The sequence below is a fragment of the Bos taurus genome, chromosome 11 (assembly GCF_002263795.3).
Source record: "Bos taurus isolate L1 Dominette 01449 registration number 42190680 breed Hereford chromosome 11, ARS-UCD2.0, whole genome shotgun sequence".
Lineage (NCBI taxonomy): Eukaryota > Metazoa > Chordata > Mammalia > Artiodactyla > Bovidae > Bos > Bos taurus.
Window position 1 is genome coordinate 4,203,574 of NC_037338.1, and position 12,662 is coordinate 4,216,235.

Genomic DNA, 12,662 nt, shown 5'->3' on the forward strand with positions numbered 1-12,662 from the left:
TAAAAATAGTAGGGGTAAACAATTGTAGAAAATGTATGCTAATTAACGGTACAACACTAAGGATTTAAAAACCCTGACACACGCCTACTATCCCGCTTTGGGGTCAGAGTATGGCCTGGAATTCGTGTCAGGTTGGCTCCAAAATGGAATATGGGGTCCCAGGCCAGGAGTGCTAAACTGCGCCTCTTTTGGCACAATTTGTCCAGCCATGAAAGCATAAATCACAAAGGAAAAAAAATCAGTTTTGTTAAAACACTTTGCCCTCTTTTTATAAGCTTCTTTATTTACTCCGGATAGTTAACACAACAGTCGTCAATAGTGAAGTAAGCAGATTTTACACTCACTATTACTGTATGGATAGAAAGGGCCATATACATTTTTGTGTTTATAAGTCATCTCAGATCACTGCGATATGGCACGGCACATGAAAACAGAGATTCAGAGGCACGACGTTAATAAATTCATTTAACATTATCAAGCATTCAAAAGATAAATGCAATCATATAGCAAAAAAAATCAGTTTGAAACTTTGACCTCTCCCAAGGATGTGAAGAATCTTTCCACGTGTCAGAAATCTCGATAGCAAAGATTCCTAAAGAGAGAAAAAATTATGTAGATTAATATTTTAACTCAACGATTTTATGATGTATTAAAAAAATGTATTCTAGTGTTACTTTGGCAATACTTGGGATTTTTCTCCCCTCAGCTTCTGTGAAGGAAGTCAGATATGATGTATTTTATCACCCAGTTTCCAGAAGCTGTGAACCATCTATGTCATGCAATAATATGGACTCAACAATAAAAAGGAAGGAACTACCGACTTTATATACCTGGATGGATCTCACGGACATTGCGCTAAGAGAGAAGAGTCACTCTCACAAAATTACATCCTGTGTGTGATTCCATTTACACAACACTCTCAAAAAGACAGTATTACAGAGACAGAGAAGAAAGTAGAGTTTGCTCGGGGATAGGGAGGAGGATGGGAGGATGTCCCCATGAAAGGGTATCATGAAGGAATGAGCTCCTTGGGGCTGATGGGACAATTCAGAACCTTGACTGCAGTGTTGTTCTATGTGTGGTATGTAAAAAAAAACCCAAAACTGCACACACACTAGCAAAAACTGAATAATGTGTATCAGCTAGTTAGCTATACCAGTGCCAATTCTGTGGTTTGTAAGACATGGCCACTGGGGAAGCTGGCGGAGGATATGTGGGACCCTCTATACTACTTTTGCATCTGCCTGTGAGACTAATCATTTCAAAATAAAGAGTAAAACAGAGCAAAACAAAACTGTTACAGCCACACAATGGAATACTATTCAGCAGTTAAAAGCAATATCCAGTAATATCTGATATATACAACCTGGATACATCTCTAATATATAAATCTAATATTTTACCCAGTGGCTGGGTAAAAGTCAGCCACTGCAGACTATATACCACATGATTCCATTTATATGGCAACCTGAAAAGACAACACTAAAGGAACAGGAAACAGACCAGCTGTTGGGAAAGTAAATTAAGCACATTAACTGTTGTCTAGATGATGCTGTTCAGTTGCTAAGTTGTGTTCAACTCTTTTGACCCCCATGGATTGTAACCTGCCAGGCTCCTCTGTTCATGAGATTTTCCCAGACGAGACTACTGGAGTGCACTGCCATTTCCTTCTCCAGGGGATCTTTCCGACCCAAGCAGGATTGAACCTGCGTCTCCTGCATTCACAGGTGGATTCTTTACTGCTGAGCCACCAGGGAAGCCCATGTCTAGATATTAGATGGTAGTCAAAAGGTACCATTTAAAACGAACAGCAAAAGCTTAAAAATTTTAAAAGGGATACTTTAAGGACACTATTAAAAGTATTAATAGAAAGGTAACCATTATAATAAGATCCAAAACTTCCTGAATATCAAAAGAAATGGTTACAAGCAAAGAAGGATAACCAAATAGAGAGAGAATTAGAGCAAATAACATAGTAAACAGTTATCATAACATAATATGACAGAGTTGAGACCAAATTTAACAGTTATATCAATAATGTTAAGGAGCTTAACTCACCTATTAAAAAAAGAAAGAATTTCAAAACGGTTCATAAAGTCAAACTCAAATCCATACTATCTAAAGAGAGAAATTTAAAATGCAGAGATTCAAAAAAAGAGATGGACAAAGATTTACCAGGCAAGTGGACCCAATAAGGAAATAGGAGTTGTAACTCTAATACCAGACAAAGTAGACGTCAAGTCCTTCCTCCTTCCAAAAAAATTAAGTGCATCAGAAAATAACACTTTGTAAAAGCCACATTCACAGTGAAGATATGACAATTCAGAATATCTATGCAACAGATAAAACAGCAAACCACCTATATAAAACAAAATTTATAGGAGATATAAGAAGAAATAAAAACATACCAATAATAGGAAATTTAAAAATGCCATTCTTAGTAAAACAAGTCAAGTGAACAAAAATTAAATGACATTATAAAAGAACAAAGTAAAATTAAAAAGGTAAATCTTCTGGATATATTACACTATACTCTGATAAGAAAGAATATATCTTCTCAAGTGTACATGGACTGTTCACAAAACTTGAACATGTAGTAAAGTATAAAGAAAACATCAGTACTTTCCATAAAATAGAAATATTACAAATAATATACACAATAACACTGAGAATTAAAAATGAAACCAAATCAAACAAAAAACTCTTCTCACTGAAAATTAAAAGATTTTCTATCAAATACATCTTGGGTAAAAATGAAAATACAAACAAAGATTAAAGAAATTCTTAAAAATAATGATCACAAAAACACTATATATCAGAATCTATGGGATATATTTAAAGCAGTAATCATAGAAAAATTCATAACCCTGAATATCTACATTGATAAAAGCTAAAGAATGGTAATAAATGAATTAAATTTCTAACTCAAAAACCTAGGGGGAAAAAATCAACAAAGTAAATGAAAAAATAGCACAAGGAAGGAACTAATATAAATAAAAACAGAAATTAATAAGCAGAGAAAGAAAATAGATTAAATCATTAAATCAAAATGCTGGTTCTTTGAAGCAATGAACTAAGTAAACAAACCACAGGCTAAGGTAATCAACAAACAAAAGGGAGAAGCACATATATACAAATAAGAAATGGCAACAGGGTACAACCACTGACACAGAGGAAATTTAAAAATTTGTAAGATACTGCATTGGTTACTTCCATGCAAATAAAGCTGAAAACCTAGAGTTAAAAGCCTGGGTAATTTTTAGACAAACACATATAGCTTAAAAAGACTAATTTCCAAAGAAGAAGTAGAAAAAGTTACCAAGGAAGTACACCCCACAAAAAAAGAGCCAAGGCTGTTCAGAAATCAGATAATCCCCAACTGTGTAACTTGTTTCAAACTACAGTAAACAAAAACTTCCAAATTATTTTTTTAGAAGCAGATACAACATTGATATCTAAACTTAATAGAAAAAGCACAAAGAGATAAGTACAGGTCAATATCAGTTACGAATATTGATATACAAATCTGAAATAAATAAAATATTACCAAACACTAAGAAAATAATAGACTATGACCAATTTCTCATTTATGTCAGAAATTCAAACATGGTTCAGTAGTTGAAAAATCAATTAATATATCCACATATTAATAATTCTAAAGAGAAAAACCATATCTTCATAGATGCTAAAAAAGTCCTTGACAAAAACACTGTTTCCTAATAAAAAAAATCTTAAAAAAAATAGGAATAAGTGGTATTTCCTTAATACCATAAAATATATAAACTTGAATCATAAAACTAGTATCTTAATTAACAGGAAAAAAAAAAAACAACAAAAAGAGGCATTCCCACTACAGGTCAGAATTAAAACAGGAATTCCACTTTTGCCACAACTATCTGTCATTATTCTGATGATACTAGCAAATGCTATTAACCAGAGAATATAATTCAAGAGATAAAAATAGGAAAAGAAGAAATAAATATCTCTTTCTGCAGATGACATGATAGTACACCTAGAAACCTCTATAGAATTAATAACGAAATTTAATGAAATAAAAGAATTTAGCAAGATAACATGCTAAAAAATTAACATGCAAAAGTAGCATCATTTGAAGATATAATATATGGAGGAAACTTCATTTATAATAGTAACAAAAAAGTAATAAAATATTCAGGAGTGAATTTTACAAGAAATATTCAAAATCTATATAAAGAAAAACTACAAGTAATTCCTTAAAGACACAAAGCAAAATTTGAACAATGGAAAGACATCTCTTCTTCTTGATCAGGGCATCTCAGCATAATAATGAAAAATGAAAGCAAATTGAAACAAATGAATCTACTGTTATTTTAAATGTACACCATCACCACAGTGAGGGTGAAAAAAATAATCCAAGTAATTTCTGAACACGGTATTTGACTATATGCCCTCAAGACTTTGGAAAGGTCATGTGTGGGACAGGAAGGAAGAATTGCAAATAGATTTTGAAATTTTTTCTAAGTTGGCCTGTTTATTGTAGTGACATAGATGAAGAAATCTTGAAAGTACTTTAGACTTTGGGATTGAGTGAAGGAATAACTCTGTTACCGTTGTTGAGTGAGTATTTTAATGTTGACCAGGCCTCTCATTGGAGGAAAAAGGGTGTAATACAAATACAGAAAGGAAGAAGGCGAGGGAGAAACCTATGAGGATGGTTCCAACTGGAGGTAATGGTTATTGTTTAAAAATGTCTGTGGCAGGGAGTGGGCGGGTGGGAGGAAGGCAAGAGAGAAAGACAGGGAGGAGAAAGTGCAGGAGTGTGAATGCGTGAGACAGCTCATACTGCCTCATGAATACAGAAAAAGCAAACGGAGTAAAATTTTTATAATGCAGTAGGGATAAAAGGCATACAGATGTTCTTTGCATTGTTTTATTTTTAATTTCTTGTCAGTTTGAAATTATTTCTAAATACAAATGTTTTTATAAAATTTCTGACATTTAGGAATATAGCTAAAATATTTCCCTTTGAAAAATTAGCCTATTACTTTCCTAGAGTATATGTATTTTTGGTGCTACAATAATTAGCCAATAGTTTGTTAATGAAAGTATATAAAAATGTATGTTACAGAAATTAAAGAAAATCAGATTTTTAAAATGTAATTTATGTAAACTTTAGATAAAACAGACATCTTTAACATATTTATATGACACTAATAATCAAAAATTTTTTTAAATGTCAACATATCCAATTATTTAATGATGTTTTAAATAGCACTATTAATGGTAGATGGTTACTGAGTTTTCTTACTCCCTCAAATATTCAGTGCTTATTGCTATTTGGTTCCCCAAAGAATGGATCCTTAAACCACTTACTCTTCTAATGATCGATCTAGGCCTCGGTCAGGAGATCGATGGTGAGTACGTTCTGGTGAGTGACATTTTGTATTTGGCTTTATTGTGGAACTCAAATGATAAGCATTACTTGAGTAATTCTGGCGGCGGAGTTCTTGCACAGCCCTCTCCCTAAAGCAAAATAGGGACACTTTAATCGAACTTTTATATCCAGCAACATTACTAACACTGTTGTAAAACTGCAGTTCAAATCATACTTTAAAATCTAATCACCATGAAATAACCAAAGTCTGTTGTTATCCCAGAAACAGTGCTTTCCAGGCTGCTGAACTTACCTTTCAAAGCGCTCCGTCCCTAGCTGTCTCTTTGTAATGTCCAAGTCAGCTTCCAGTTGCGTCACGACGTTCCTGAACTGGGCCACATCCCTACTCTGGATGGCCCTGTGTAGAGAATGTGAATGATGGTTGATTAAAGGTAGAATACCAAAGTATCCCTAGGGTACCTGAGACCATGTTGGCCATGGTTTCTCAGCTGAAGCCAAGCAACACTCTGGCTTTTACAGATGTATCGGTGCATCTAAAATACATCAATTTCACACAAATAAAATAAATTAAAATAAAATATGCCAATTTTAGATGCAGTAAATGTGCAAGGTAGTCTACTAAAAGCCCTTTAAGCTGTCTCTGCTGCTGCTGCTGCTAAGTCACTTCAGTCGTGTCTGACTCTGTGTGACCCCATAGACGGCAGCCCACCAGGCTCCCCCGTCCCTGGGATTCTCCAGGCAAGAGTACTGGAGTGGGGTGCCATTGCCTTCAGCCCCATTCAATTAGTTAAACTTCATTCTCCCTATTTTTAGATATGGTAATACTATTATCTACCTATATTATCAATTCACTGCAGATCATTTTTACAATTTACTTCACGGTATGATGTGCATATTCCAACGCATAAAACACTGGAATTCACTAACACCATGATGAATATGCAGTGGGTGCATATATGTATATCTAATTGACCAAATACCTTATATATGTGTGAAATGAAATTTGGTATATCCAACTGTTAAAGACAAAAAATCTCTTCAATTTAACAGGATCTTACGGCTAAACATTGCCTCCAAAACCCCGATAAACACACTACCATGAGGAAGATAATGACAGAGGTGACCGCTCTTGCCAGAACATTCTCTCCTCTCTGCTGGCTTTCAGGACTGCAATACGGACTGCTGGAGTCTAAACTCTAGAGACTAGGAACACAAGAGTTTGTCAAGCTTACTAGTTCTAGGTGACACTACTCACCAGCCAGTCTAAAACAGAGTGTACCCCCTTAAGGTGGGAGTTTTGGCATACTTCACTGAAGCAATTTCCACCTATGGCTTGAGGAAATGATCCTACAAAACTGGATCATTCTGAAGGTCCAGTCCAAAGCCCAGCTGCAGTGACTGAAAAGAGTGACTCAGTTACAGCTGCCACAACCTAAAAACAGTCTCTGAAGGAAACCAGCCCTGGTTTCACAGCCTGTGCTGTCAGGGGCTCCCACAAGTGGCCAATTCCTGAGACCATGATTCCTGTCCTTCCCCACGTCCCCTACTCAGACGGGAGGGCAGAGCTGAGGCTGGATGAAAAGGTGTTACAGGTGGGATGGATAAGAACAGAGGCTACGGGTCCCCATCAGGTTTTGTGACAGGTGGCAAAGGTGATAAAATATCTACTATGCAGGCAGGGGGGCTTCCCTGGTGGGTCAGATGGTAAAGAATCCTCTTTCAACGCAGGAGACTGGGGTTTGATCCCTGGGTTGGGAAGATCCCCTAAAGGGAATGGCAACCCACTCCAGTGTTCTTGCCTGGAGAATCCCATGGACAGAGGAGCCTGGTGGGCCGTAGTCCATGAAGTCCCAAAGAGTCAAGGCACGACTGAGCGACTAAGCACACGCAGCACACACACGCTCAGGCAGGCATTTCCATCTAATCCTCCAGTGGTGTAATAAGGTGCTAACAGTACTAGGAAGTCTTTTTTTTTTTTTTTAAGTCACAATCAGTGCTCTGGGGGAAGTCTCCAGCATTCAGTGAATGCAGTAGTGCTTCCAGGTACCCAGTACACAGGCAAATACCATGTGACAAATGAAAAGACTGGGTAGCAATACCAAGCAGGTCCATAAGTAGAAAAATCCCTCTGGTTTCAGAAGTGCTTTTTTTTTTTTCTAATCTGGTTATAATATTTCCCAAAGGCAATATGTTAGATCAGTAGATGTTCTATTACACCCAAAACTCCGTTGGAAAAAATCAACACAAAGAGGGTTACGTTTAAATTTAGATGCATTAGAGACACATAATAGAAATAGGTCCTAAATCTTAAGACAGGTCACAACATTTTGGGTCCTCAGTTTAATTAACAGCAAACTATGACATTAAATGGTCTAAATTCCAGCTTTAAAATTCCACTAATCTATAAAGTACCGAAAACTTAAGAAACTCGACTTAATGTTATCATACTGCTAATCAACTCACATTTTGTTTTCTGCCAAACAAAGGTGTTCTTTGAGAAGCTGAATTTCAGATTCTTTTTCCTGAAGTGCTATCTGAGACTGATATTCTTTGTCTCTATTGGCCACCAGCAAAGCTTCTAGATTCTGCATGGAGATTCTCTCATTTGTCATCTGACTCCTGAGGAGTTCTATTTCAGAACGAGCAGAATCCAACTCATTCTCCATCTGCACAATGATACGAAGATGTCTATACTTATTCCCACTTGTTCACTTAACTCATGTATTATCAGAGACTCATAAAATTTCTCTGTTATGAACTGACAACCACATTTAATTTCTAGATTTGAAATTGTGTCCTTCTTAGCAGATACACGCACACACACACAGTATCACTTCCCAAGTCTCTGATAGTATCAGAAGGTTCATTAATTTAAGAGTTATTAATCCCAAATGTCAAACAATTTCCATGTCCAGCTTTGATATTTCTTATAATATATTTTGGCAAATCTGACATGGTAGTATCTGACATGGTAGTATCTGTGACTACTGCTTTGTCCCGAGTTGGGTGAGTTACAAATGCCTAACTTCCTGATGGAATGCCATCATACTCCATGGTTAAGAAAGATAAGGAGTAATCACACATTCCCTCTCTTGTATGGTCCAATGGAACACTTCATTTTTTGACGGTTATCTTGAGCCTAAAATACATTCTATAGGCCAAATGCTTCTCCAGAAGGAGGGAAACCAGACATCACTATTTAGAAAAAAATATATTCTTTATCTCATAATACACATTATAATAAATTATATATATATTTTAAAATTTAATGTAAAACTCTGAGAAAAGAAAGTTTAATAAAAATGAATTATTAGCAGAGGGGCAGGCAGGTAGGGTAAAAACTTCTTAGACTAGATACAATTAAAAATGATGTCTGACCATAGCAAAAACAAACATATCTACAGTCATTATAAACAACCAAAATTTATGAGGAAAAAAACCAGATGAAAATAAACTCAGTAAATAGTTAATATCTTACTAATAAAAGGAATATGAACTAATTCATGAGAAATATGAACTAATGATATGAACAGAAAATTTACAAAATATAGCTAGCTAATTAGTAAACATAGAGAATAATATATCTTGTATTAATAATCAAAGAAACATAACTTAAAGCAAAATGGTATTTGTAATCCAGGATTTCTTCGCCTTGACCCTACTGATCTTTTGTGCTGGGTAACTGTTTGGTATAGGGAGCTGCCCTGTGCCTTACAGGATGCTGAGCGGCATCCCTGGCCTCTACTTACTAGAAGTCTATAGCACCCCTCAACCCTGGTGTGACAATCAAAAATACCTCCAGACGTTGCTAAATATTCAGAGGGGAAAAACCTCTTTTGGTTGAACTGATGCTGCAGTTTATTAAATTGGCAAATGTCTTAATTCGTGTTGGTTAACATTAAAATAGGCAATGCTGGTGGGAATACAAAATGGAGCATCATTTTTTTGGCAGCAGCTTCATTGGGATGTAATTCACATACCATACAACTAGCCCATTTAAATGGTACAAGTCAATGGTTTTTAGTATATTGGGTTGACCAAAAAGTCTGTTTGAGTTTTTCTATAACACCTTATGGAAAAACTCAAACTTTTTGGCCAACAGAGTATTAATAGAGTTATGTGATCATACCGCATTCTCAGTTTATTGTTAGAACATTTTCATTATCCCAAAATGGAACCCAGTACACATTAGCAGTCACTCCCTTACCTCTGCCCCAGCACTAGCCCTAGGCAATAACTCATCTGTTTTCTATGATCTGCTTTATTTTGAACATTTCACATAAATGGAAACATACTCTGTGTGTGTGTGTGTGTGTGTGGTCTTACATGACTGACTTCCTTCACTTAGTGTAATGTTTTCAAGAGTTCTCCATGTTTTAGCAGCTATCAATCCTTCATTACTACTACTGCCAAATAATATTGCCTTGCATAGATGCAGGAATATTAGAGTTATTTACACTTCTTAGCAATTATGAAGAATGCTGCTAAGGACAATTGTGCATCCGTTTTTACATGGAACTTCTTACAGAAGCCAACAAGACACACCGTTCTCAAATGCATCATACCTCCTAACAAGCAGTAGGCTAACAAAATAAGGAGTTCAACACAGGGTGATAATAACAGGAATGTAAACATAGCCAAAATGTTGATATTTCAATTATACTATGCAACTGTAACGTACATCCTTTTAGGATTCAGGTCCCATCTATTTCTTCAGATGCATCTCAGTCACTTGTGCATGCTACACTGGCCACTGCAAATGACTTACTGCTCACTCCAGAGTTTATTTATACCTCCATACCACTGCCTAAGCTATTCCCTCATTCCTTTTGAGTTCAGTAGTACACCCTAGTGAACTCCTCCTCTCTGACACCCACAGGTCAATGGGAATTTCCTCTCTGAAACCTTGAGTATTTCTTATTAGTATCACATTCACCCCCAAATTATTTGTATGTCAATACCAGGAGGTCTTTGAGGGAGGGGGACTGTACCTTTTGAGCATTATATTCACATGGTAAGCATGATGGCAGGCATCAGGCACATGGTAGATAAAATCAAGTGAATTACAGTTGAAAAGAACTCAGCCAAATAGTAAATTTAGCTTAAAACAATATCATTACAATTATAATTTAGCTAGATAAACCTCAACCTCGAGGTTCTTCGCTGACTGGTATGTCAGTGTGCTTTATCATTCCTTTAACTAAAAGTAAATGCAGAGCACACAAAGGAAGAGTCTCTGTTATGGTCTTGAATGGTTTGGAACACAACAGAAATTAATATCCTGGACTTTAAACATAAAATCTAAAGTTGAAAGACATACTTTGGCTGTAGCATTTTATTTAAAAAAAAAGTTTGTTTTTATAAAATTACAAAAATTTTACACTGGTAGCATTATTAAAAGAACCATTTAAAAATGTATGACATACCATTTCTATCTCTTGATCTTTAGCAACCAGCTGTCGATTAAGAAGTTCTTTGCTGGAGTCAAGTTTAATGCAAAGTTCCCTTGTGGAAGACAAATCTGCAAGGGCAGACACTTTTTCAAACTGAACCTTCTGAAGCTCCTCTTCCATCTTTACAACAGACTTGTGTAAAGTAGCAATCTGGGACTTGTAAGACCGTTCTGCATTTAAGTGCTGCAAGGACAGATTATATATTTTTTAACGTGGGAAAAACCCACAACACGGAAAACAAAGCAAGACAAATCTTTTAATGACGGTACTTTTAGATTACAAGGAATTCTCTCTCTCTCTCTTTGTTTTTTGCCTTGCCAAACAGCATGTGGGATCTTAATTCCCCAACCTGGGATCACACCCGTACCTCCGGCAGTGGAAGCATGTAGCCCTAACCATGGGACAGGGAATGGTCAAGGACATTCCATGAAATGGTAAAGGAAGGAAGTCCCTATAAAGAACTTTAGTTGATGTAGACGGTAAGAGTATGTACAAAACATTCTGCGAAAGATAAATTCCAGTTTCAAATTTTCATATACAAAATCCATGAGTAAAGTGGTCAGCTGGTCATTCTTTTTAATGTACTGAGAAACCAACTTACAAGTCTCAGCCCCAAAGCTAGTCGACATATATATATATATCTTTGTAGTTCTGTCTATATTTGCCACAGTTACAATTATTCTATAATGTAAATATTGTTGCTATTAAAGATAAAACATTAGCCACTGTTTTATTCACTATGCCTACTTTTCCATTCTTGAATGACATGCTGATATGGATCATCATATCATAAAATGAGGACTGATAACTCTCTAACACTTACTAATACCTCTGAGGGAAATAGACTGGGTAACTATAAATTAAGGATATATCCATATTATAGAAAATAAGAGCATGTTTTAAACACTGTAATATGAGATTTGAGTTATATAAATGCTTTCAAATATTCAAGATAATTTCCTCCCCCCTCCTTTTTTTTTTCAGCATAAGTTCTTATGTAAGTGCACTGCCACCTACAGAGAAGTATTTGCTATTATATGAGGCTAAGAGAACTAAGAGGCAAGTAAAGAAACTTTTCCGCTTTTATAAGTGTTTTCACAAGTACAACACACAAAAAATTGCTCCTGGAATAAGTTATTTAGCCAAAATTCACTCCTCTCTTTCTCCTTCCCTTCCTCCCTCACTCATACAATTACTCACACATTCTTCAAACAAACTTCTATCCATCCATCCACCCGACTCAGCCACCTGTCCATCCATTCCATACATACTTCTTATGCATATTCTATGGTCCAACGATGTGCCTAGATGCATAGCCAATGGTAATGGTCTTTGTTCTCATGAGGCTTCCAGACTATGGGGGGATCATGGTCAATAAAATAATCATAAAGATGAATATGTAGATACAGATTAGGCAAACATTTCTAGAGAAAAAAACTGTAACACAGGGAAGCGACCTAGACTGAGAGGATCGGGGAAGTCAAGAAAGCCTTCTCTGAGTCAATGACACTTGAACTGAGATCTGAAAAGCAAATGGATACACAATGTGTGAGGGGAAGGTGGCTTTTCAAATTGGAGGATGCCAAGTGTGAAGCAAGAGCAGAGAGAAGGCTCCTATGTCTCGAGCTCAGAGACCACGGCAAAGAGTGAAAAGAGACACAGGTGAAAACACACACAAATTACAAAACAGAGCCTGGTAACCCAGGTATCAATAAAATTTAGGTCTTTACTTCCACTGAAAGATCTTACAGAGGAGGTTATGTGATCAGTTTTATGTTTTGAAAAGAATATATGGAATGTTTCAGGTTCTAGTAAAATTGCTGATTAAGCTAAGA

The 12,662-nt window shown here is 36.0% G+C and overlaps 1 protein-coding gene across 9 annotated transcripts in view; it reads right to left on the bottom strand.

Moving 5' to 3' along the window:
- Positions 1 to 261: 261 nt before the first annotated feature.
- The window catches only part of TSGA10 (testis specific 10), a 93,157-nt gene continuing 80,756 nt past the window's right edge, over positions 262 to 12,662 (bottom strand). For all 9 annotated transcript variants that reach the window (XM_010809800.4, XM_010809799.4, XM_015473360.3 and 6 more), the window contains 5 exons: positions 10,801 to 11,010; positions 7,838 to 8,040; positions 5,667 to 5,771; positions 5,353 to 5,502; positions 262 to 592 (listed from right to left, as the gene is read on the bottom strand). In XM_010809800.4, coding sequence (XP_010808102.1) covers positions 568 to 592; positions 5,353 to 5,502; positions 5,667 to 5,771; positions 7,838 to 8,040; positions 10,801 to 11,010 — 693 coding nt within the window. In that variant the 3' untranslated portion in view covers positions 262 to 567. The remainder of the gene's footprint in view (positions 593 to 5,352; positions 5,503 to 5,666; positions 5,772 to 7,837; positions 8,041 to 10,800; positions 11,011 to 12,662) is intronic.